Source organism: Pelobates fuscus, chromosome 5 (assembly GCF_036172605.1).
Source record: "Pelobates fuscus isolate aPelFus1 chromosome 5, aPelFus1.pri, whole genome shotgun sequence".
NCBI classification, from domain to species: domain Eukaryota; kingdom Metazoa; phylum Chordata; class Amphibia; order Anura; family Pelobatidae; genus Pelobates; species Pelobates fuscus.
This window is the reverse complement of record NC_086321.1, coordinates 316,096,713-316,122,239: the sequence shown is the minus strand read 5'-3', so window position 1 is coordinate 316,122,239 and position 25,527 is coordinate 316,096,713. Positions and strand designations below refer to the sequence as shown.

Sequence of the window (25,527 nt, the reverse complement as noted above, 5' to 3'; positions counted from 1 at the left end):
CATTGCCGTTTTTAAACCAAGCGCAGCTTTATTTATTAATTTAGAACAGGTAATCAAAATCACTTTATAAAAGCGAATACATACGGCTAGTTCTTGAAAGTAACCACATATTTAAGAGAAAACATGCACTTGCTTCAATGTAGAAAAGGGGGAGGAGCCGATAACAAAACAGAGCATTATGTTCCTCATCTTCTAAATTGTCCTCTTTGTTGAAAACAGTGAGTCACAAAATGTGACATTTCACCATTAAAGTTAAAAAAAAAAAAAAAAAGCACATTGCTTCCAGTCTCTAATCATAGGATGGTTGTACTTCACTGTACCAAGCGATATGTGATATAACGGCCAGCGGTTTCACTAGGACGAATAATCTTTACCACCTGATGAAAACAGAAGAAAAGGAGATTCTATAAACACACAGACAATAAAATAGGATTTAAGGCCAGTATTTCACACACCAGTATATAGAAAAAGGGGTAAAGTGACATGTACTCTGTTCAGTCCATCTCTGGATGGATTATATTTTAAACACCACAAAGAAATTCATATACTTTATTATTACCATGCTCTGTATAAAGAACTATCATTTCCCAAGAATTCTCTGTTTACTTATACCGGATATAAATGTATAATATATTTATATATTACAAAAAATGGGTTTAGAAAGTTGATGATTATGACTGTTTTTTTCAGAGAGTTCCTTTATAAAGGAGCGATAGTGCCAGGTATACAGCTTTGTTTTCCTACCACTATAGAATCCCTTTAAATAAATATTACGTACTTTAGCATGCAAAGGAAGTGTGTTGTGAGTAGAGATTCCTTTAAATGGAGACATGGACTGATTCACTAAGCAATGAAGTGTTTAAAAAGGACAAATCTAGCAACCATAAGTCCAGCTTTTACTCAACAGCAATGCACTTTTTCAGCTGCACTAAATACTGAACACACATCCTTCAATCTTACCAAAAGAATGATTACAAAAACATGAAAAACAAACAAAACACTAATTTGTCATTTACTACTTACTTGACCTCGCTTTAATCCAAAATATCTTGCCACTGGGTCTCCAGCCTGGATACGAGGAAGTTGGGACTCTCTCAGTTTACTAAACAAATTGTTAAGGAATTTAATAAAGAAAATATATATGCAGTTTTATTTTACAGGTCTAACTGGCTCTTTTAATGCCTTTAGTCAAACGTAATTGAAATTTGTCCTACACTAGTATTTACCAATTCTTTACAACCTCTATTTTTTTCTGTGGGGCAAGTTGTGTGGCAGGAATAGATACAAGTGGACAGACCCAATTCATATTCTGCCTCTGTGACAAACTCCCCTGTCCTCGTGAGTTTGCCACAAGCTCCTGGAGGAGCCTGCTTGCCAGCCTCCTGCCCACAGACTATGGGCCAGGTCAGCGACTGTAAAGACCCATATTTTATTCCCCCTGGTTCGGCACTTTCCATTCGTGCACATAGAACCGAACGCTAGCTCCCTGGCGGCAGTTTGCATGGACCAAAACCGCAAATAGACTTCAGGGGAACTTAGCTGCAAAATCCCTGGAACTATTTTTGTCATGAAGACTTTGGGGTTCCTGGTCGGTCCACAGCGGCACTTAGCTGCGATTCTATGGAACTACTAGGGGACCACGCGTGCGTTCGGTCAAATTATGACTTCCAGGAAATTTCTGAACCCCTGAACCGATCTGGGTGATTTTTGGATATGTTGGCCACCCAGAACGTGACGATCAGGGGAATGTAACTTTTGTGTGGTTTTATGAATTTGTAATGTACTTTTGGGGTGTTTAGGAAATGTCTTTTTTGTGCTTGGAGATAATGAAGTTTAATACAGTGCTTGACTCAATTATCTCCCAGGTACAGGGGAGAGATTATCTTGTTTTGTATGGGAGTGTCCTGGACCTGAGAGCCAAATATAGTTTGTATGTTTTTACTGTAGTCTACTCTCAGGTCCAGGGGGAGTGACACTTGCATGGGGACCTGCATATAAGGCCAGTTGTGGCTACCATTAAACGCATTCCAGCTTGTACTCCCAGAACTGTGTGTCGTCTCGTTATTGGGAGGGGAAAGGGCTATTCTTTAATCAATGTTCCAGTGTGGAGGATTCAACGGAAAAAGTCTTTGTAAGGACTAGAGCTCCCAGGACTGAGTGTCGTCCAGTGCCTGGGGGGTGCTAGAGCGAGTTCCCCATTCGGCTCCAGGAGAGAGCGGTTTCGGGGACCTGATCAAGCCACGGCAACTGTGGGCGGAAGTACTGCGGTTTGTCCCCTGTTCCAGCTAGTAAGCGGTCCTTGGTGGAGGTACCGAACAAGCAGTAGAGGGAGCTCCGTTATGTTGGTTGGCAGCAATGGGATGGCTTCCTAGCCTTGGGAAAACCTGCACTACTTCAGAGATGCGATGCAAGTACCGTCGGGCAGTATGCAGCAGTTACAGGAAGCTCGGCGCAGTTTGGATTACCCGCTCTCAGCTGAAAGAGTTGTAATGGAGGGTGACGCTCCAAACTGAACTCTGGGTGGGGGTCCTAGGAGAAATGTTCCCAGATTCCAACCAACGCCTATGGGACCAATTCGACCTACGAATGCAGTTTTGGGAAGAACAGCCCCTAGAGGAGTGTGTAAGAGAACTGGAGCGGTTGGTTGAAATTGAGTTATGGTTGTATGAATGAAGGACTACGTTAGGCCTGGGCCGTTGTGGGAGGCTTTTGAGGATTCCCTGGGGTTTGAGAACCTGGACAGTACCCACAACGGATGTATCTGCGACAAATCAGCTTGGGGCTTACATTGGTGGCAGAATTAAGACAGGATTTGTCCTACCTGGTTAACCTGCAGAGCGAGCTCGGTCAGGACTATGCTCGCTTGCTCCAAAGTGTAACACCACCTGTCTCCAACATGATGGGGCTTATGGACTGTAATACCACCGGGAGTGTTGAGTTTCGTCCCTCCTCCCCAGCAACTAAGCCGGTCATCAGGAGACCCGGGTACTATACCATCTACGTCCCAACCTGCCCCAGAGATAAGAGACCTTATCGACTGGTCCTGGGAAGACCCCCAGTTGGCAGGTGGAGATGGGACTGAGGTCTCTCCACCGGCCCTACAGGGATACTGGGCAGCCTGCCCAGATCTCCAACCCCAGATGGAGATGTAAGGTGGGTTATTGGGAGAAGAGACTGTCGGTCTCTCTCCCCAGCGGCAGACAGAGTTGCAGGGAAAGAAGTGTGTCGTCCTTCCTCCCCAGCAGCAGAGTATGTTACAGGGAGTTGAGACGGTCAGTCTCACTGCCCAGCGGCAGTATGCATTACAGGGAGAGAGTGCCGTCCTTCCTCCCCAGTCGCAGAGTGTGTTATTGGGAGAAGAGACGGTCGGTCTCTTTCCCCAGCGACAGCCAGAGACACCTTGGGAGAGGACAGTCGGTCCCGCTCCCCAACCATATGAAAAGATACAGGGAGCATCCCAAGTCTACAACGTCTTATATACAGTAATTTTTTGAATAAAGGACACCAATTTTTTTCAAATTTGGTGTAAGAAACGGCCTGCCTTCGTGCTATATGCTAAATGCAGCCTATATTTTGTGTTCATTTGTGAGTATTTCTACATATAGACGATGATCAGGCACAGTGAGGGAGATCAAACGTATCCCTTACCGTGCCATTTTAGACTTTTGTTGAAGAGAGAGCCTGGCAGACCCTCTGTCTGCACTTCTGCTATTTCCCCTCTCTTGTGCAAGTACATTCTAATCAGTACATTACCAGGGCAAACTTTTACCCTTCCCAATGCCGAATTACGCAATAAGTGCTTGTACCCGGCAGAGGTGCAAGCTAGGTCCTCACAATACCACTGGACAACCAGGGATTTGTAAGGCAAATTTTAACCACAGGTGAATTCCGTGACATCCTTCCTGACCAGGAGTAAAAGTCAGGGAGGCGAAATGAACATACGAAATAAGATATAAAACATCTCTTCTGTACCCTGTAAATAACCACACAGACACTGCATCCCTTACCCATACACAATTCCTCCTTTACACACACACATACAATGAATTCTTTACACACACTACTACACCCCTATACACACATACCTATGTTTACTGTAATTATGGTACAGGTTTGTTTTATATTTTTGTTTATCCTAAATTTCTAGTGTGTCTTATATTCCAAAAAAATATGGTACATAAACTAAATCCTCTAACAGCACTTCTAAAATCTGGGCCATATATGGTGCTTATGGATTGGTTTGAGAAATATTTCCGGCTCTCTCGAAATGGTACACAACTATATCCTGGGAAGTTGGTGTTGGTCAATATTAGGCTACGTACTACATGTCCTAGAATGCTCCGAAACAAAAAACTTTTTACTCACTGTAAATTCTTTATCCTTAATATGGTGGCAGTACACAGATGGGTTGTGCTTCCATATGCTGGGACAAGTAGCCTGAAAGATATTAATTTAAATTGTTCCTCCCTTTCACACTTTATAATCATCACCAATGTTTCCTTTACCAACTAGTTAATACCAAGAACAACGGACTCCATTTCATGCCAAAAAATATAGAGCAGGGAAGGATATTGTACTGCCACCATATTAAGGAAAAAAGATTTCTGTTTTTCCTAGCATACGGTGGCAGTACACAGAAGGGATATAGCAAGATCCCAAAGAAAACTAAGTGAGGCCAGTCAGGACACAACTGCTTGGAGCACCTCATGCCCGAAAGCAGCTGAGGATGAGAAGAGGTCTACCCTGTAGTGTTTTATAAATGTGGGAAGCGAAGATCAAGTCGCAGCTCGGCCAATGTCATCTCGAGAAGCGTTAACACATTCTGCCCATTAAGTAGACATGGCTCTGGTGTAATGAGCTTTGATAGAGATTAGAGATTGAAGACCGGAACGTAAATATGAGAGCATGATAGTTTCAGTAAGCCACCTAGCAATGGTAGTTCTGGAGACTAATTTGCTCCGAGACTTTCCTTGGAATCCAATGAATAAGTGATCTGATATCCTGAAAGGAGCAGATATCTGAAGAAAAATCCGTAAAGCACGTTGAGCATCCAATGTGTGAAATTTGAGTTCTTGAGGAGAAGTGGCAGCACTACAAAACGAAGGGAGAATAAGAGGCTAATTGATATCATAGAGATAATTGATCTCATAGAGATGACCTTTGACAAAAAAGAAGGTTTAAGATATAAAATAACCCTATCCTGATGAAAAATTGTAAATTTGTCTCATGAAGAGAGCTTGAATTTCCCCAATTTTCTTTGCCGAAGTAATAGCCACAAGGAATGCCGTCTTGAGAAAAATACATTTTAAAGGAACATCTTCTAGTGGTTCAAAGGATTATTCAAATAGAGCCGTCAGAACTAAGGACAAATGACTTATGAGGAGGTCTTGGAAGCAGGATTTCTTTGAAGAAATGCCTAATCAATAACTCAAAGGCGAATTCTTTCACTAAGAAATGGCAAGGCAGACAAAGAAGGTCTGAATGTTACAACCATCATCTGTAACTCCAAAAAATTACTTCTGTTGGGCAGTTAAGGGATAATTGCCAGCACAAGGGGCCGTTCCGACCTGATCTTTTGGAGGATTCCTGGAATTAAAGCTACTGGAGGGAATATGTAAGCCAGTCTGAAATTCCAACTGATGGACATTCCATCTACACAGTGAGGTTGATCTTGTTTGTGCAGAGAAGCAAACATCTAGACTTGCGATTTATCCTACTTGCCATAAGATCCACATCTGGAGTTCCGAATTTTCTGGAGAGAACTAAAAACAGGTCTGGATTGAGAGACCATCTTGACTTGCTCAATTTGTCTGCCACTACATTGTCTTTCCCCTTTATGTGTGTGGCGGCCAAATCTTCTATTTCCTTTTGTGCCCAAAGAAAAAAGTTTGAACAGAGAAGATTACGTTTTTTTATGCTCGTTCCCCCTTGTCTGTTCAAATAAGCAACTGTTGTTCTGTTGTCTGACTGAATTCTCACTGCTTTGCCCTTGATCCATGGTTTGAAATGAAGGAGAGCATTGAGGACGACTTAATTCCCTGAAATTGGATGATTGGTGAGCAGACCAGATGCCTTGGCACATATGGGACTGGAAAGGAGACCCTCAACCTAGTTGAGAGGCGTCTGTCGTCACGATTAGCCATTCTTTTTGTTTGAATTACAGACCTTTTGAGAGGAAACTTGATTCTTTCCACCAAATGAGTTGACTTCTGACAGGGAGGAAAGAACTATTTCCAAATCTACATAGTCTTCCTTTTTGACGACTTTTCCAGTTTCCCATTGCAGATGCCCTTGACCATTTCACTGCTGGAATTGATGATGTTAACACACATGGCCCTCCAGATTGAACAACTCTGTTCTCTTTGCATAAAAGCTACTCTTTCTTTCTGGAGTAAGGTACAAAGAGATGTTTTTTTAAATTCATAATTAACCCTAGAAATAGAGTTTCTGTTGAAGAGTAAAGATGAGATTTTTTTCGATTGATAACCCAACTGTGATGTCTTTGATAGTTGAGCCACCTGAATGTCTACTTTAGGAAGTTCTTCCCACTTATCACTTTGTTTTGTTAAAAGGCTCTTTAACCCCTTAAGGACCAAGCTTCTGGAATAAAAGGGAATCATGACATGTCACACATGTCATGTGTCCTTAAGGGGTTAACCCCTTAAGGACACATGACATTTGTGACATGTCATGATTCCCTTTTATTCCAGAAGTTTGGTCCTTAAGGGGTTAAGTATATTGAAATGAAAGTCTTCCTTTCTGGATTTTCCACTCTCTGTACATTAAGCAGCTTTTTCTGAACAGGAAAACCGTTTTCCCTTAGATTTTGAGGGAAAATCTTTACTCACAAAAAAAAAAAAAAAAAAAAAAAAACACTTCCTTAGCTCGTCTGGTGGGAACCCCACCTCCACACTAGATGACGTACTAGGAGTTTCAGAAAAAAAAAAAAAAATTCTCCGTATGGGAGGGTCTAGCACAGCTTAAATAGCGCTAGAGTTCAAGTTCTGCGTGTTTGGAACTTCAGTGGAACGCAAGGCCATCTGCATGCGTTCCACTGCTGTGCACAGGCGCACCACCTTGACCTCTAAATTAGGATTGTCGTTGCCATCCTCAGCATAAAAGAGCCTACCCTCCCCTTGCTCCGTAACATTTGGAGGCAACGAACCCAGGTCACTCAGCGTACCACCCTGGCAGCTATGGGACAGACTTCCCCCTAATCACATCATGTGTGCCTCACCAAGACTTGAGAGACTACCTATCCGTTCCGTGCTGGGACAAGAAGAACTGGTTAGTAAAGGTAATGTGGAGATTATAAAGGGGAGGAGCAATTTAAATCTTATTATTTTTCAGGCTACTTGTGCCAGCATATGGAAGCACAACCCATCTGTGTACTGCCACCATATGCTAGGAAAATGTCATTAAATATGCCTTCTTTAGACATCAAAAGGATACTATCGGGCCAGCAACTCTGTCACTTCATCCTTCGTCATCACCACATGTTCAGGAACCAGCTGAAAACAATAAGGTAGAGATAATAAAGCACACCACACAAAATACTATAATGGAAAGAAACAAACCAGATTCATAACATAGTTGGAGGATGATTTTGTAATTTAAAGAAACACAACAGTGTTAGAAATACAAAACTTGAGTGTCAATTCCACCTCCCTCCCCCACCTATGCTTTCCTATGGAGATTTTCAAGACACTTAACATCCTCATTCAAAAAGGCCAGGATGTGCCTCTGGTGGCAGTCTGGGAGAGAGCCACTAGAGGCAGTCTTAAGCCTGCAATGTAAACTGCAATGTTTTCACTTGTAGGGTTAAGGGGACAGAGACACTGCACCCAGACTACTTCAATTGGATGTCTAGTGTCCTTTCATTAAGCCAAAAAATAGACAAAATACTGTGAGGCAAAATTCAGGGGAAAGTGATTAATGGAATAAATAATACAAGCAATACATTTAAAAAAATGTTTTAACAAATTAACAAGTGAGGCACCTTGGGTGGGGGAAGACTGCAATTGTGTCTCAAAAATGACATACAAGTCAATTATTAAACATGTGAAATTATTTTGGGCCTATAACTCAAGATTCTGGAAAACACCTATGTAGGAACATTGCTATATTCATGGTCAGTAGCAGAATGCAAATCTAGGGGCTTTACAGTATTGGGACACTAATGAAACGGTCTAAACAAATATTAAATATATGTGAAAAACAAGAGATTGGTGATAATTGTTTACTGAAGAATGGCAACACAAAACATGGAATCCTCTGGAAGTGTACAGAGGAACCTCTTGAGGGACCTATTAGCTGAAAATAGTTCCACGCGCAAGACCATTCTTTCTTCCTTACCTGACACCTATTTCGGTTTGCTTTATTATTTATTTTTTATATACAGGCTATTTAAAGGGACACTCCAGGCACCCAGACCACTTCTGCCCATTGGAGTGGTCTGGGTGCCAACTCCCACTACTCCTAACCCTGTAAGTGTAATTATTGGAGTTTTTTTTAAACTGCAATAATTACACATTGCAGGGTTAACTCCACCTCTAGTGGCTGTCTACTAGACAGCCACTAGAGGTCACTTCCTGATTTCTAGCAAAGATTTTCTTTGATAGAGCGTCGCTGGACGTCCTCACGCTGTATGAGGACCTCTAGCGTCGCTCATTTCCCCATAGGAAAGCGTTAAAAATCGTTTTCAATGCTTTCCTACGGGAAGCGCTAATGTGCATGCGCGGCATTGCCGCGCATGCGCATTAGGTCTCCCCGGCCGGTGGAGAAGCGGCGCGGAGGAGGAGACAGCGACGAGGGACATCGTCGCTGCCTCAGGTAAGTGACTGAAGGGGTTTTCACCCCTTCAGTAACCGGGGATTGGGGGGTGGGAGGGAGAGGGTACCTCCAGTGCCAGGAAAACGGATTGTTTTCCTGGCACTGGAGTTTCCCTTTAAGGCACATAAGCATTTATTTAAATTTACAGAAAACCAGACTTATTTTAATAATTTATCAAAATCCTAAAGAAAACTAAAAAGATTTTTCTAAATAGTAATTAAATGCCTTTAAATACTTTGTGGTCTCTGCCTTCTGAAACTATATAGTGGTTTTGGATGCTGTAATTGCTATTAAAGTTGCAGTGTCAGCATACCAGTTTTAGCTTTAAAGCCATCGTATACTCCTTTTAATATGTGTCTTATAATTTCCTAAAACAAATTGAAGGCCAGACAGGAGGTATTTAACAATCATGATTAATTAGTGTTTTATATAGTTGCATAGAAATTATAAGCAAAATAAGTGATGTTTTTATATTTTACAAAATACTTTTTCCATACATAAGGGTGTGTGCGGGGGTGCACTGAATGAGAAAGAATTACATTATAGCAGAATAGAACCTTCGGAAAGAAAACGATCATTCTATATTATAATTCATATTCAATTCGGTATCAATATAAAGGAAGACTTGAAACTATAACGAGGCAAATTAGAAGTACCTGTAGCCTGTATGCAGTGCATTCCAAACAAAAGTGTTTTTGAATGTACAACAGCTACTAACAGACCAGATTAGATTAGTACTAACAAACCAGATTAGAATAATTTGCCACATTTGAACAAATTTGTCCCTTTATAGTTTCAAGTCCGCCTTTATACTACATTTTAATCTTCAGCTAATGTGGAAATACACTGAATATTTTATCTATACTCTGTTCACACACACACAATTTTTTTTTCATCTGCATAGGATTACCCTTTCTCCGTGACGCTTTTTTGTTCTTTTGACTCTATGTCCAATTTAGAGTTTACTTACAATATTAACTTTCCTTCTACAATATCTATTTAAGATAGTATACTTTGTAACAAAACTAAGTTCAAGCTACATAGTAGCATATATCTAATGTGAGTGCAAAGAATCTAAGATTTTCTGTTTTCCCCTTTATTTTAATTACACTATTTACTTTCCTCACATTTTTTCACGATTTATTTTCTTCACTTCGTGTTTGTTTTTGCTGTTTTTATGTGGCGTTGTGTAATTAAGTCAAAATAAAAATATTTTTTTTCTTTTAAACTGTCTTCTAGTACTACCATCAGGAATGAGAATATCTTTGGTGGTAATTGTCTAAGATTTAATTTCTGTTTGGGATTATTTATCTTTTTGATACTTAATTATTCTTGTCTAGCATCTGACGCCTTCTTTTCAATCTATTATAGCAGAATATACACATAGTAAAAGTGTCAAAGGCAAACAGTCTTGGTCACAAGTGGGACTTTGTGATAGCATACAGAGCATAAACAAACGGCTGATTAGCAGAGAAAAAAAAATGAGAAGTTACCTCATGTTCTGTAATATTGATCAGGAGCTCTTGCTGCAGAAATTGCTCTAGAATGTATTTTGGTGCCATGTCAACCAAAGACTGAAAAGAGATGGAAAGATGTAGCATGTTAACATATCATGGTATAATTGCAGGGGGGCAAATAGCCACATTTAAAGTGGCTATTTAGAAAATAAATGTTTCATTAGTTTCTCTCTCATTACCTGTTTAGCCGATGGAGTCATTCCTTGTTGCACCACAATGATAGCTCTGGTGATATTTTCTTCCTGCATTCTCTGGCAGTACATCTTAATGGTTTTAATACCAACCTTGGGTTCCTCTATATATATAAAAAAAAAAAAAAATTATTTAAAAACAAACAATAAAAAAAAAACCACAAAATATGTTTTTCTAACTTTGCTTGTTGTTCTATTGATGGTCAGGATTCTTCTGACATGTGGTGACAACTTACCTGGGAAGAATACAAACATCTGGTCAGTTGGGTCATCATTATGAGCTACTAGCACTGTAAGGTCTGTACGGCGGGGACGTCCCTCACTTGGTTTGTCACCAAATTGTCCCTTGAACTCTTCCAAAGTCTGATCCAACTCATCTTGGGTCACCAAGTAACCTCGATCATGACAGAGCTAAAAAAAAAAAAAAAAAGGCATTAACAGGTTAGTTTTAAAAGACAACCGATTAGCTTCAGGAGTTGCTGCACATGCTACATTTTTTTTTTCCCCCACGCACATTTACTAATTCTCCTGTTTGCTAATCAAGACCTGATCTTGCTGAGAATTCACCAGCTTTGAGTTCTCCCCTAAGGTCTTTCATTGTGGGACACCTAAAACAAGGACAGCCAAAGAAACATCACTGTGATTTGCCCTCACAGAGACCAGTCTTTCTTATACTCCAGGCACCCAGACCACTTCTGCCTCTTGGAGTGGTCTGGGTGCCAACTCCCACTACCCTTAACCCTGCAACTGTAATTATTGCAGTTTTCATAAACTGCAATAGTTACTTTGCAGGGTTAAGTCCTCCCCTAGTGGCTGTCTACTAGACAGCCACTAGAGGGCACTTCCTGGTCCATAGCACAGGTTTTCTGTGCTATAGTGTCGCTGGACGTCCTCACGCTGTGTGAGGACCTCCAACGTGCTAAAAACAGTAATTTTACTTACCGTAAATTCCTTTTTTCTTAGTATAGTGGCAGTACTTACAAGTGGGATGTTCCTTAGGATTCTGGACAAGAAGCTCCCCCTTCTTTAGAATTTAAATGCTGTGCTCCGCCTGCTGCCTCCATATAAGCTGTAACTCAGAGACACTCACCAGTAATACAAAAGAACCAAAACGGAGACCGAATGATGCATAGAATTTAATCTATTTGAAAGCGGAGGGAAAGCCAGTACTGCCACTATACTAAGAAAAAAGGAATTTACGGTAAGTAAAATTACAGTTTTTCCCTTCGTATAGTGGCAGTACTTACAAGTGGGATATAGCAAGACCCCTGCAAACAACAAAGGGTGGGAACTCAGCAGGCCACAGCTTGTAGCACCTTACGCCCAAAGCAGCTTCAGATGATGAGAATACGTCCAGCCTACAATGCTTGATAAAATATGTAAGGAAGACCAAGCAGCAGCTTTGCAGATGTCTGCAGGTGAGGCGGCTGCTCTTTCAGCCCAGGAGGTCGTCATAGCTCTAGAGGCACGAGCCTTTAAAGGGAAACTAAGGGGAATCCCTTTGGATTGATAAGCCAACCTGATTGTATACGTTAGCCATCAGGCCAAAGAGGGCCCTGAGACAGCACAACCCCTGTTAGCGCCATGAAAGAATACACATAGATCTAAGGATCTAATCCCTGAGTCATCTGAAGACAGATTTTCAGGGATCTTCTAACATCTAGGAGATGTCACATTCTTTCCAGATCCGACGTAGGAAAATGATAAAACCCCGGTAGGACAATAGGTTGGTAATCGCAGCACCAGAAAAAACCTTAGGCAAAAAAGAAGGCTTGGTGTGCAGGACCACCCAGTCGCGATGAAAAAGGTGAATTCCGGAGAGAAAGAGAGAGCTCGGATCACACCTACTCAACTAGCAGAGGCGATAGGCACCCGGAAAACCATCTTGAAAGTAAGAAACTTGATAGGAACCTCCAGTAAATGTTCAAATGGTGGTTCACAAAGGGCTCGAAGCACCAGACAGATCCCAAGTAGGGAAAGGTACTACTTAGGAGGCCTCTTAAGCCTTATGGACTTAAGAAATCTTAGAAAAAGCAGGTTTGAGGCAAAGCCCCGAACCAGGAAGTGATTTAGAGCTGAAATCTGGCCTCTGAGCGTAAAACTCCCAGGCCGGCTTCAAACCCATCTTGCAAAAAAGAAAGACTTTCCGGGATAGAGGCTTTGGCCGGATCCAACCTCGAAGTGAACACCAGGTTCTGAACTTCATCCAAACTCTGAAATAGATTTACGAAGTGGACCAGCGGACAGAAGACAGCAACACATCACATAAAGGTCAGAGAGACCATGGCCTTGAAGGATCACCCTTGCAGCAACCATGCAGTCAGGTGAAAAATATCCAGAGTTTCCACGGGGAGAGTCACATTCTCCAATATTTGAGAAGAGACTGGAGATGCCAACGTGAGATTGTCAAGTTTTCCACTTCCGAAAACCAACTCCTGTTCGGCCAGAAGGGCAGGACTGCCAATTACTTGCCTTCTTCATCTTACTTATGAACAATCCGTGGTATAAGAGCGACAGGAGGGAAAACAGAAGCCATGTCGAAGGTCCAAGGTATCGATAGACCGTCTAGGACAACTGGGTACTCTCCTGAATGGAGAGAAGCCAAACATAGAACTTTCCTGTATCTCCTTGTGGCAAACAGGTCTATCTCCGGCCTGCCGAAGCGTGAACCCAGCGCCAAAAAATGTAGCTTGACAGTGCCCAGTCTGCCTGGGACCAAAGTCTACGGCTGAGGCCGTCTGAACTAATTTTAGAGACCCTCTGACCTGGGTAGCTGATATAGCGAGAAGATTCGCTTGAGCCCAAGACATATGAGGTAGCAGAGCTTTTGAAGAGCTTTTACCTTCGTGCCACCCTGGCGAAAAAAACCACTGTAGTGGCGTCGTCCGACTGAATCCTCATTGCCTGATTTGTGATGGCTGAACGGAAGGAAACCAGTGCCTTCCAAACCGCATTAATCCCTGAAACTTCAGGAAGCGCCTGACTCCACTCTGTTCCAAGACCCTGACGGAACTGAGAAGCTAGATGGGCGCCCCAACCCATCTGGGAGGCATATGTGGATATCATAAACCATTGTTTCTGAGCAAACGATAGGCCCTTTGGGATTTTGCTTCTGTTTTTCCACCAGTTCAGGAGTCCTTTCACCCTTTTGGATAGGTGGAAGGGAGAGTCTAGATCTCCCTGTTTTCGTGTCCATTGGGAAAGGATGTCCCATTGCAATGGTATTGCTTCTGCCTTTGCCCAAGCCACTGCTGGGATTGCAGAAGCGAGGAGGCCTAGAACCTCATAGCATCTCTGATTGAACTTAGGTTTTTATGCAGCTTTGATACGGCTTTTAAAATCCTCAATTGTTTCACTAATGGTAGAAAAAGAGAGAGGGACTGTGAATTTCCTCTAAGACCCAAGAACTCTAGACTTCGTGACGCCGTCAGCTTGGATTTTTCCAGGTTCAGGATCCAACCGTGATCTCTTAAAACCTTCATTGTAATCGTGAGATGAAGATTTAGCAGTTGTCTTTATTGGGCCTTCAGGAACCAAACGTCCAGGTATGGAACAATCGAGATACCTTTCAGACGTAAAACCACTGCTATGGATGCCAGGATTTCCGTAAAAGCTCGAAGAGCTGAGGACAGGCCAAAGGGAAGAGTTTAAATGTAAATGGAGAATCCTTCGCTTTCTTGAAACAAGAATGCTTGGGCACTTCCGGATTTGAACCCGGGACCTCTCGCACCTGAAGCGAGAATCATACCACTAGACCAATAAGCCAGTGTTGCTAGAACCGCAAACCTGAGAAACTTCCGGGAAGATTCTAAAACCGGTACATGGAGATAAGCATATTTAAACCAACTCTGCCATGTAATCTCCCTTTGTAAAATGTGTGTCAAAAGACAAAAAACGTTCCATACGGAACTTCTGTCATGGTAAGCAGGTGTTTACCAGTTTCCATCTGGTTTTTGAACCAGAAAAAAAAGGCGTGAGTAAACTCCCTGAAATACCCAACGTTTGGGTACCTCTCTACCACATTTCTTAAAGAAAAAGAGAATTTGTTTACTCTTGATGGATAGCTTGACAGTAGGAAGGATGGACGTGGTTTCGATGAAACTTTATTCTGTAACCTTCTGAAATGGTTCTTGTAATCCACCTATGAAGCACTCTTTCCTAGTCTTGGGTGAAGAACCGAAGGCGTCCTCCCATTCTTATGGCGTCAAACTTCCTCTTTTGTCATGCCTGTTGGATTCCTGTCAAGACCACTGGCTGTTTATTTGAGGTACATAGTTGGTCTCCCATACAAGTACTAACCAGGCCCGAGTCTGGATGGCTTCTGAGATCTGACGAGATCAGGGATTTTCAGGCTGGTATGGCCAAAGGCCATCATGCTTTTGAAACCTGCAAAACCGCCCTGGTAACGAAAGGACCTCTGACCCTTGTACTGAAAACTTTAATATCCCTGGGTTCTTGAATCCAGAGGCAGGGCTTTCTTCGTATCAGACATCTGTCTAACAATGTCTTCCAAAGGAGTGCCAAAAAAAAATAAAAAAAATTTTTGTTCCTTTCAAAGGGTAATTCACATAAGGATGCCTTAGACGCAGAGTCAGCTGTCCATGTTCGTAGCCAAAGAGCTCTTCTGGCTACTGACGACAAACCCATAATCCTCGCTGATAAACAAAGAAAACTCATCTTTCAGTAGGAACAAGAGATGGGAAGGATCTGTATCAGATTTCCCATAATGGAATCTTCCAGGGCTAGTAGCCAAACGCTCTGAGCTCTGAGGACCGCTGAACCTGCAAATTCAGCTCTGCACTGATATCCTGCGGCCTGGAATATTCTACTACACGAAGTTTCGGCCCGTTCGTCCATTGGGTCTTTAAGCCCTGAGACTTCGCCAATGGGTATAGTGGTTTTCTTTGATAGCTGGTCAATCTGAACATCCACTTAGGAAGATCTTCCCATTTTTCTCCAGACTGTAGCTTGACTTGAACGTACGTCTTTCAAGATTCTTTCATTCTCTATGATGGAGATCCAAGATTTAAGGAGACATTGGGAAACCTTTAACCTTACCCTTGGTAGGTTCAGTTTCTTGTACCGCCGTCGTCACTTCTTTAATACATTTCTTCAGCTCTTCTGGTGGAAACCCCTCCTCCACACTTGAAGCCAGGCTGGAAATATCCGAAGGCGAAGAGACGTCAGACACAGAAGGAGATCTATTCCTCCTACGCTGTGTGGGCAGTTTCTCCCGAATAGCTTCAAATGTCTGGGACAAATTTTCCTGAAACCAGCCCAGGAAGGATGCCATATCAGTCTGCTCGGCTTTTACTAGCCGATCCGTTGCGCACTGATTGCATGTATTTTTGCGACATCCGTCAGGTAGAGGTAACGCACATTCCAGACAACATAAGTGCTTAGATTTACTTGTGGTGTTTGGAACAGAAGTTGACATCTTGTCTATATCTGTCTTATCTGGAGACATAGGACTTATTCTAGAAGCATGCATAAAAACAAAAGGTGAAAAAAAAGGAGAGTTCAATAGTTAAACCTCACCTTAAATCACCTAAGATCCGTGTAGGAGGGCAGGTGACACGGAGAACCAGAACTGTACACCCACCCTTGGGGTCAGGAAGGTCCTGCACAGCCATGTATTCCGTCCCGTTGCCGGGACAAGAAGAACTGGTGAGTGTCTCTGAGTTACAGCTTATATGGAGGCAGCAGGCGGAGCACAGCATTTAAATTCTAAAGAAGGGGGAGCTTCTTGTCCAGAATCCTAAGGAACATCCCACTTGTAAGTACTGCCACTATACGAAGGGAAAATCCCGATAGGAAAGCATTGAAAAGAATTATCCTATGGAGAGGTTTAATGCGCGTGGTCTCCCCAGCTGGCGGGATCAGTCTCCCCCGCCGGCTGACGTGATTAAGGGGAGAAGCGGCGGCGGATGGAAAAAGTTTTCACCCCTTCAGCAACCGGGGATGGGAGGTGGGAGGGGACCTGCAGTGCCAGGAATAGGATTGTTTGCCTGGCATTAGAGAGTCCCTTTAACCCCTTAAAGGACCACTCTAGGCACCCAGACGACTTCAGCTTAATGAAGTGGTCTGGGTGCCAGGTACCTCTAGGATTAACCCTTTTTTTTTATAAACATAGCAGTTTCAGAGAAACTGCTATGTTTATAATGAGGGTTAATCCAGCCTCCAAATCCTCTAGTGGCTGTCTCATTGACAGCCGCTAGAGGCGCTTGCGTGCTTCTCACTGTGAAAATCACAGTGAGAGCACGCAAGCGTCCATAGGAAAGCATTGTAAATGCTTTCCTATGCGACCGGCTGAATGCGAGCGCGGCTCCTGCCGCACATGCGCATTCAGCCGATGACGTCGCGATCAAGATGGAGAGGAGGAGGAAAGCTCCCCGCCCGGCGCTGGAAAAAGAGGTAAGTTTAACCCCTTCCTCTCTCCAGAGCCCGGCGGGAGGGGGTCCCTGAGGGTGGGGGCACCCTCAGGGTACTCTAGTGCCAGGAAAACGAGTATGTTTTCCTGGCACTAGAGTGGTCCTTTAAGGACTGAGCCAAATGTACACGTTGTGATCAAAACAAAAACTTGAATTTGCGCTATATGTCTGTTCAGGCGTAATTCGCCTCTTTCATATTATGTGCACCCACACTTATTATATATCATTTGATTCAGGGGAAACAGGGCTTTCATTTAACATCAAATATTTAGGTATAAAACAATTTAATATGAATAAAATATTTTAAAAATGGGAGAAAATAAGAATTGTAAAAAGTTTTTTTAGTTCTACGTGACATTCTAACTGTGAATGTCATAATACTGTTTTTCTTTTACTGCAATAAAATACACATATAGTGAACCACTCATGAACAGCTGTTTCGTTGTTAATGCAACTTGGCAGCATGAAGTTGGTTACTGGTTTGCTTATTGAGGCTTGGTTTTGCTTCCCAAGCACTTCCATTTGACTAATAAGTTGAATGCAATGTGTGTGTGTATGAATGAATGCAGTGTGCGTGTGTGATGCAGAGTGTGTACACCTTGGTGGGGGGTGGGCATTTTTATTATTATTTTTTTTAATTATGGCCCAAGGGGGGCCAAAGAGGAAAGAGGGGGACTCCCTGGTAAGTCCCCATACCGCCGGCGTTTAGAGCCAGGTCCCCAAGGACAGCAAAGCACGTCCCCCGTCCTTAAGGGGTTAAGACTCCTAGGGTAGAGGTTGGAATCATGGCAAGAATTAGGTTTATACTTCTTTAGCTATTTTGACATGCCCTTGAGGGTAAACTGTCAAGGAGGTTCTGGGTTTATTGGAGATTAAAATGCACTATATTTTTAAGGAACACAAACATATAGTGGTAAAAAAAAGTTTCACTGTGCTGCTGCTGGCTCTTCCCCTGTGGTGATGTTCTGTGCCAATCACAATGTTTTCACATAGGAAAGCATTGGATTGGCTAAGCTTGTCAATAAGTCAGATCAGGAGGAGAGGCAACACAAGCCAAACACAGGCTTGGGCAATCAGCATCTCCTCATACATAATGCATCTCTATCAGGAAAGTTCAGTGTCTCCATGCAGAGGGTGGAGACACTGTGCAGCACTGCCCCAGGAAGCACTTCTAGTAGCCATATGTAGAGTGGCCAGTGGAGGTATCCCTAAGCTGTAATGTAAACACTACATTTTCTCTGAAAAGGCAGTGTTTAATGCAAAATGCCTGAAGGGAATGATTATACTCTACAGAACAAATAATACATCTCTCCATTGGTGCTGCCCAAGAAGGTGGGTCATCCATAAACATTGTCACGTCACTCTGCCTGCCCACCGAGAAGAGCCAACCAAGAGCAGACCATGCAGAAAGCACGGTTTCAGTGCTTTGATGACATGTAAATTCCAGTGAGGCCAGCCATGACATTTCCCTGAAAAAGTTCCCAGCCCATACAAGCACATGCATAAATGGACACAAGTTTAAAAATTTCCCACACAATTACAATATGCTAAGGAAAAAGTTGCCCCATTCCGTTTCAGCATTGATTTTCTCAAACATTGGCTGGAATAGTGTACAGCACTACGGAATTTGCTTGCGCTATATAAAGAACTAAATAATAATAATTCCAAAAGAGGGTGAACCAAGGGCAAGTGTCAAATCTTGCGAAAAAAGTTGCAGGTGGTAGTGATTACAAAGAATTACCTGCTCCTTTTTTGTATTTTCTCCCCGTGGTCTCTTAGTAACAATTAACACAGGGCTCCACAAATTCCAGGTCGCCATGGCTACTAGGAATTTTGTCCTGGCATCTTGGATTTCTTAGCCATTTCAGTGGAGGCCGGCAGGCTAATGTGATGTGGAGGCAGCCGTACGGAACAGAGGCACGAGGGAACTGTGATCTTCCTGCAGTGATGCCGGTAGCCGGAAAATGACGTCACTCCAGCCCCGGCATCAGTAAGTAGGACCACTAAACCCCGGGGAAAAGATCCACTCCAGCTCTCCCAAAAGTAGAGTGTGCATGTCTGTAAATAAGGTGACCTCCCCTCTGATCCATGAGAAAGGGGATTTTATTTACCTTTTTTCACACACCATGCCGGTCTTGCTGTGGCTAGCCCCGCCACCATGGCTGAGAATTAATTCATCTTGATGATCTCAGCCAACCCTCTGGTGACAGAGGGAGTGGGCGACAGTGACTGAGGGAATGGGGTGACTGGTGACAGTGACTGAGGGAGGGTGTTAGAAATACCTTTCCCCCCCCGTGATCCGGTGTCCTGGCTCCCTGGTGGTCCGGAGTCTTTCCAGTATGCAGCTCCGCCCGGTGTGAGCTGCAGACTGTGCTGTATCTCGCGATATCCAGAAGTCAGAGTGTTGCCGTGGTAACCCACAGCAACGCTCTGATTGGAAAGAGATCGCGAGATACAGCACAGTGTGCATCTCACACCGGGCAGAGCTGCAAACTGTACTGGCTCTCTCCCCAGGCACATGGGAGGGGCCTCGCACACGGCAGCACACAGTGTAAGCCACGGGGCCCCCTCCCAATGTCGGGTACCCTGACAAGTCACTCTGCCCTTTTTGGCAGATTTGACCCATTTTTGGCCTAAATGGGATAGTCTTATTTTCGGACAAAAATTTTGGTGATTTCATAAGCAATGTAAACACTACCTTTTCTTGAAATGTCAGTCTTTATATTTTAGAGCCTGAAAGAACAGGCTACAGGGACCAGAACCACTACTACATTAAGCTGTAGTGGTTCTGGTGAATATATTGTCCCTCTATGAATTGCATTTTTGTTGTTGAAAGTGAAGCTTTGCTAGTAGATATAAATATCGAAAACCTGGCTCCTAACTTTTTGAGCGGACTCCTAGATTCCAAGCAAATTTGTCAAGCCCCTAACAGTAGAAGAAAGGGTTAAAGATGTGGAATTGTCGGTCTTAAAAGATTCTATTTAGATTTGTAGACTTCTTGATGTTTTTGCTTTTACAAAAGAGAATATTCAAGGATCTAATAGTCAATGTGAGGTATCAGCTTGCTGGTTTAAGCAAAACTTGATTCAGGAATGAACTTTCCCACCCCCTTCTGATAATTAAAACGCTTTCAATTTGTTTTCCCACCTTCGTTTGGATCAACAGCAGAAAGTTAATTTGTCCAACCTTTATTACTATACAGTGATATCCCTCGACCCCTCCCAGCATGATTCCTAGCACCCCATGTCTCTCCTTTTAAACATCACCTGCATAATGGTCTTTCGGATCTTCCATAGTCGGTAAGTCTCTTCCTCGTCATCCATGTTAACAGCACGATCCTAGCACGCCGCTCTCCAGCGAGCTTCCCTCACCAATGCCTGACTGCTGCGAGGACCCCAAACACAGGCTGTCCGTTGCATTGCCTAATCACACAGCGAAGGACCTCTGGATGGCATGTTTGTTGTGCGCATGCGCTCTGAGCTGATACGGCGATCCTGGTGGAGGGAGCAGTTCAGTACACTGTGTGTGTAGGCGCTGACGTAAAACGCCAAGGCAACAGACCAGTTAGGCAGGATCACCACAAGGACCTGAAGCACAGAGGCTGCCCTCAGCATTGCCTGATCACACTGACTATAGTGGAGACGGGCTGCCCGGAGATTGCCTGATTAAGCAGTTGGCGACTGGCAGCCCCAGGACTGCCTAAGAGAGCGAAGACCCTGAGTTTGATGTGAGTTATAGTGCCTAACGTGCGTCTTCCTCAGCCCGCCGCCAGGGTGAGTACCTCCCCCATGGTGACCCTAGTAAGAAGTGTTGTCGGCAGTGGTGTGCTTCTGCCATTTTGCTGGTGGTAGGAGACAGACACTCCTACCTAGAGCACAGGGTTTCATCCAGTGTGCTATGGCAATGTTGCTGTGCCATGAGCACACTGTGGGCTATTTATCACAGTATTGCTCAGTAATACTTTGTGGATAATAACCATTTGTGGATTCATTTATTTCTGTACAGTGAGTTATCTATTCATACTGTCTGAACCACTATTATTTACTCATGCATCTACCGTTTTTTTTTTTTTTGCATTAGTTTCTGTGAATATTGCATTTAATTTAATTTTTAATACCTTTTTTATTTTGCTCCTCATCAATTTGTGTTCCAAAATATATTGATAGGGTATCTTTTTTTTTTTTTCTATTACTGATACCGGAGAAACTGACGGAAGCCAAGCACAGAGAGATGGACACAGGTTTCTTCAGGAAGGAAGAGATTCTTTATTGGATCACCGATCGGGACTCAGAGGGACTAGCGTCACCAAAATACAGCAAAGTCTGAGTACTGAATACATAGAGTACATTCCTTATATAGCACTGTAGCTCCTCCCACAATTAACTACACCCACACATACCCTTAACCTATTTAATAAATAGAGTCTAAACTCATCCATCCGGTCTAACCACGTGGCTCATCTGATACAAAGGAGAGGGACGCGTAATTCCAGTTCTTACATTCCTGCACCTGGTCAGTACAGTGATGACAGTATCTTAGCTACGTGTTATTAACTAACTGATACTACAAACACATATACATACATATGCCTTGTGGCAATCTTAGCCTGCTAAACTTGTATTTTACTGGAATTACATCACATTCCCCCCTTTGATGCCTCTGATATTTCACAATTACTTGAGGCATCACTTAACCTTGGTTTGCATATACCTCAGGTTACCATGAACCAGACCAGACTTATCTTATGATGTGAATCTTTTAACACTCATCTTCCTGCATTGGTTCTCCTTGATCTAGAGCCTTATACTTATATATCGCCATTATCTGTGCAGCAGCCTTCCTCTCTGCTATACTTCCTATCAGGCTTTGCACAGACCTAACTACTAAGGGTATAAGACACGGTAGGAGTAGACACAACAGTAAAATCAGTAGGACTCCACCTACCACTGCCTTAAGCCCTCCAAACCACTCATACCAGCTACCAAACCAACTACTTGGATTGTACCCTTTCCATACCTGAGTAGGCACATGCACTAGTTTAACCATATGGCTAGTAAGCTCAGCTATTGCTTGCCCTTCGTCATCTATTTGAAGACAGCAATTGCTCAGGTTAAACTTCCCACATACACCTCCCTCTACTGCCAAAAGGTAATCCAAGGCTAATCTATTTTGGTACACTGCTGTCCTCATCCTGGTATTATGCTTCGCTAGAAGATTGAGTGCTTGTGAGGTCTCATTAGTAATAATCTCAACCACCGCCTGTAATCTTATAATACGGTTGAGCATATAAATTGGGGTTCTATAACCAAAGGTACCATCTTCTGCCCACGTGGCTGGCCCATAATAATCTATGATACGCTGGGGAGGCCATTCATTATCTTCCCAGGTGCCTATCTCTAAGGGTCCCCTTTTCTTCCTATGATTCACATCATACACTTTAACACCTAAAGTCTCACCTGTTTCAATCGGTAACAAGAAGAAGGATGGTTTGAGCATACCCAACACACATGCCCCTTCCCAGTCCTGTGGCAACTCCGAATAGGCTTTCTTACCACAGATCCAGTACAAATTTGCTGGGGCTCTCCAGGTAGATGTGATGGATAGATCAAACCACACATCCTTTAAACTGGCATATCTAGCAAACGGGTTAGATGGTTCTGAGACATTTGAAGCCGACCACCAAGTTGTATTTTTAGTATCATCATCATAAGCTTTTTGCCCTAGACAAGTTAATTCTCCTACAGAAGTATTATACATTATTCCTTTCCTTGCTATGCAAACATAACCTATGATGGAGGTCTTTAATCTCCACTCAGATTTACCTCTAACACTCAAATGATAATCGGCTTGTGTAGATATTAGTTGGTCAACTGCCTCAGAACCGGACATTACTTCCTTTGCTTCCCAAGGCCATTGGTCTCCCATGTTAGTACCTCCACACACATAGCAGTTGGTAACATTAAGACTACCGGCAATACTTTCAGCTAGGTCAATGAACAGGTTTTTAGCGTTATGGGGGATCTTATTATCTATACTCATCTCTTCATAAAAGGAATGGTATACTTGATGAGTCTGGGAGGATACCGTATCAGTCTCTATTCCTATAAACAATAATGTCCCAGGATCTAAACCCGTCCCGTATATCTGAAACCCAAATAAATTTCCATACTTATCTAGGAACTTGTCGGGGTTATTAATAAGTATATGGACTGGGTTGCATTCCATAGACTTACAATAAGGGCTAGTCGGCAACTTAGTCACTATCATGTCTTTATCTACTGTCTGTCCCCAAGTCGCCCACCCCACACAAGACCAATATGGACAAAAGTTATAGTCTTTATTTGGGCATCTAGGACTCACATATTTATTTTTACTACTGGGACAAATATATTTATCATTAGACCCATACGTCCTCTCCCATCTAAGATCCCCACATACATTCCACGGTTTTCTACCACTTGATATCGCCTTACATGCATCAAATAGCAGAACACCCGAAGAATGTACGGATTCTAACACCGTCTTATTAATTAGGGTCCCCTGAGGATCTCCATTCCTGAGAGTCAACCAAATTGTACGAGGTTGATACTCTGGACTGAAGCACTTAGGTTCTCCTACTCCTAAATGGCACACACTATAGTCTATATTTAGGTATCTACATCTTGATACCTCTCCTTTACATTCGTATTGTGAATGCCAAATTAGGGTTTGGGAAATATGGTTACCTGTTCTCGTAGTCTTAATGCATACCTCACAGCTAGGAGTGTCGGTACCTCTACCTTCCTGAATATAAAAACACATAAATAAACACAATCAAAAGCACATCTTTCGCCGTCATCCTCAGTCTTCGTCCGTGCGATGGAACCTCAGCTTCCAGGATGTGAGGGCTGCAGGGAATGGAGTTCTGCTCGTCTTCACAGGTGTCCCTTCGAGACTTTCCTGGCTTATACACTATGTGTTGGTAAGCGGACAGGCTTTATTATGGCCTTCTCACTCACACCTGTAACAATAAAATTTGTAATCCACAATAATTCCTCGTTACTCCGACTGAGTAGTGCGTTTCAACCGGATCTTGCAGGGATTCTCTGGATCTGCTGTAATTTGCCAAGAATCGACTGCTGCTGGTTTAACCCTGGAGTGATGTATCCACGGAGTTACTTCGGCTACTTTTATCGCTGTAGGGGTAGACAAAAGAACAACATAAGGACCTCTCCACTTGGGCCCTAACGGTACATTATTCCACTCTTTAATCCACACTTGATCTCCTGGATGATAACTATGAACAGGGGGATAAATATTCACAGGTAATCTATCTTGTACCCATTTCTGTACCTCCTCCATAGTCTTACCCAACTCTACAACCTGCTGCCGGGTAATTCCTTCTCCCAACTGACTCAAGTCCCCCCTTAAGTTACCAAGTACGGGAGGTGGTCGCCCATACATGATTTCAAAAGGAGAGAGGCCCATCCTTCTGGTAGGGGTACTGCGGATTCGCAATAAAGCTATGGGTAAGAGAACGTTCCACTTAAGTTGGGTTTCCTGACACATTTTAGCCAACTGGTTCTTTATAGTTCTATTCATTCTCTCTACCTTACCAGAACTCTGGGGTCTATATGCAGTATGAAGCCTCCACTTTATACCAAGCATATGAGTCAGTTGTTGTAGGCACTGATGAACAAAAGCTGGACCATTGTCCGATCCTATAGAACAGGGTAGTCCATATCGGGGTATTATTTCTCGTAGCAGGAATCTTACAACTTCTCCTGCTTTCTCTGTACGAGTAGGACATGCTTCTACCCAGCCTGAATAGGTGCACACAATTACCAACAGGTAACGATGTCCACCCGATTTAGGCATTACTGTAAAGTCTATTTGTAGATCGGACATGGGGAGTCCCCCCATAAACTGGACTCCTGGTGGCTTTACTGGTCCTTGTCTTGCATTATTCTTAGCACACGTTACACATCTGCGTACAATGGCCTGAGTCAAGTTGGACAATCTTGGTATGTAGAAATGTTTCCTGAGAGATTCTTCAGTACTGTCTCTCCCAGAATGTGTCCCGTTGTGATAATTTTGGACAATTTCTACCGCTAGTGATGCTGGTATGACTATTCTTCCATCTTCTAGCTGATACCACTTGTTCTCCAAATACTTTCCCGGTTCAGTCTTTAACCACTCCTCTTCTTGAGCTGTATAAACTGGAGTCCATTGGGACAGTGGAGTTGGTATAAGAGCAGCTATATGCCCCACATACTCCTGTCTTCCTGATTCAGCAGCACGCTTAGCTGCACTATCTGCCATCCGATTTCCCTTGGTTACATCACCATCTCCTCTCAGATGCGCTCGACAATGTATGATACCGACTTCTTTCGGCTCCCACACTGCTTCCAATAGTTGTAGGATTTCAGCTGCGTACTTGATTTCTTTGCCTTCTGAATTCAGTAGTCCTCTTTCTTTATACAAAGCTCCGTGGGCATGAGTGGTTAAAAACGCATACTTAGAGTCCGTATAGATATTTACTCTTAAACCTTCAGCCAATTGTAACGCTCGTGTTAG

General features: G+C 43.1%; 2 protein-coding genes across 3 annotated transcripts in view; one reads left to right on the top strand and one right to left on the bottom strand.

Annotated features, from left to right (window-relative positions):
- Nucleotides 1–2: 2 nt before the first annotated feature.
- On the bottom strand, nucleotides 3–20,383 carry POLR2E (RNA polymerase II, I and III subunit E). The gene is made up of 7 exons (XM_063457366.1): nucleotides 20,238–20,383; nucleotides 10,777–10,951; nucleotides 10,529–10,644; nucleotides 10,326–10,406; nucleotides 7,453–7,511; nucleotides 1,024–1,102; nucleotides 3–377 (listed from the first exon to the last, which is right to left on the bottom strand). The coding sequence occupies exons 1-7, from the start codon at nucleotides 20,292–20,294 to the stop codon at nucleotides 312–314; spliced, it is 633 nt and encodes a 210-aa protein (XP_063313436.1). The 5' UTR covers nucleotides 20,295–20,383; the 3' UTR covers nucleotides 3–311.
- Nucleotides 20,384–20,550: 167 nt separating this feature from the next.
- The window catches only part of LOC134611565 (THAP domain-containing protein 5-like), a 56,120-nt gene continuing 51,143 nt past the window's right edge, over nucleotides 20,551–25,527 (top strand). For both annotated transcript variants that reach the window (XM_063455559.1, XM_063455558.1), the window contains exon 1: nucleotides 20,551–20,744. The gene's annotated coding sequence lies outside the window, so the exon portion shown is untranslated. The remainder of the gene's footprint in view (nucleotides 20,745–25,527) is intronic.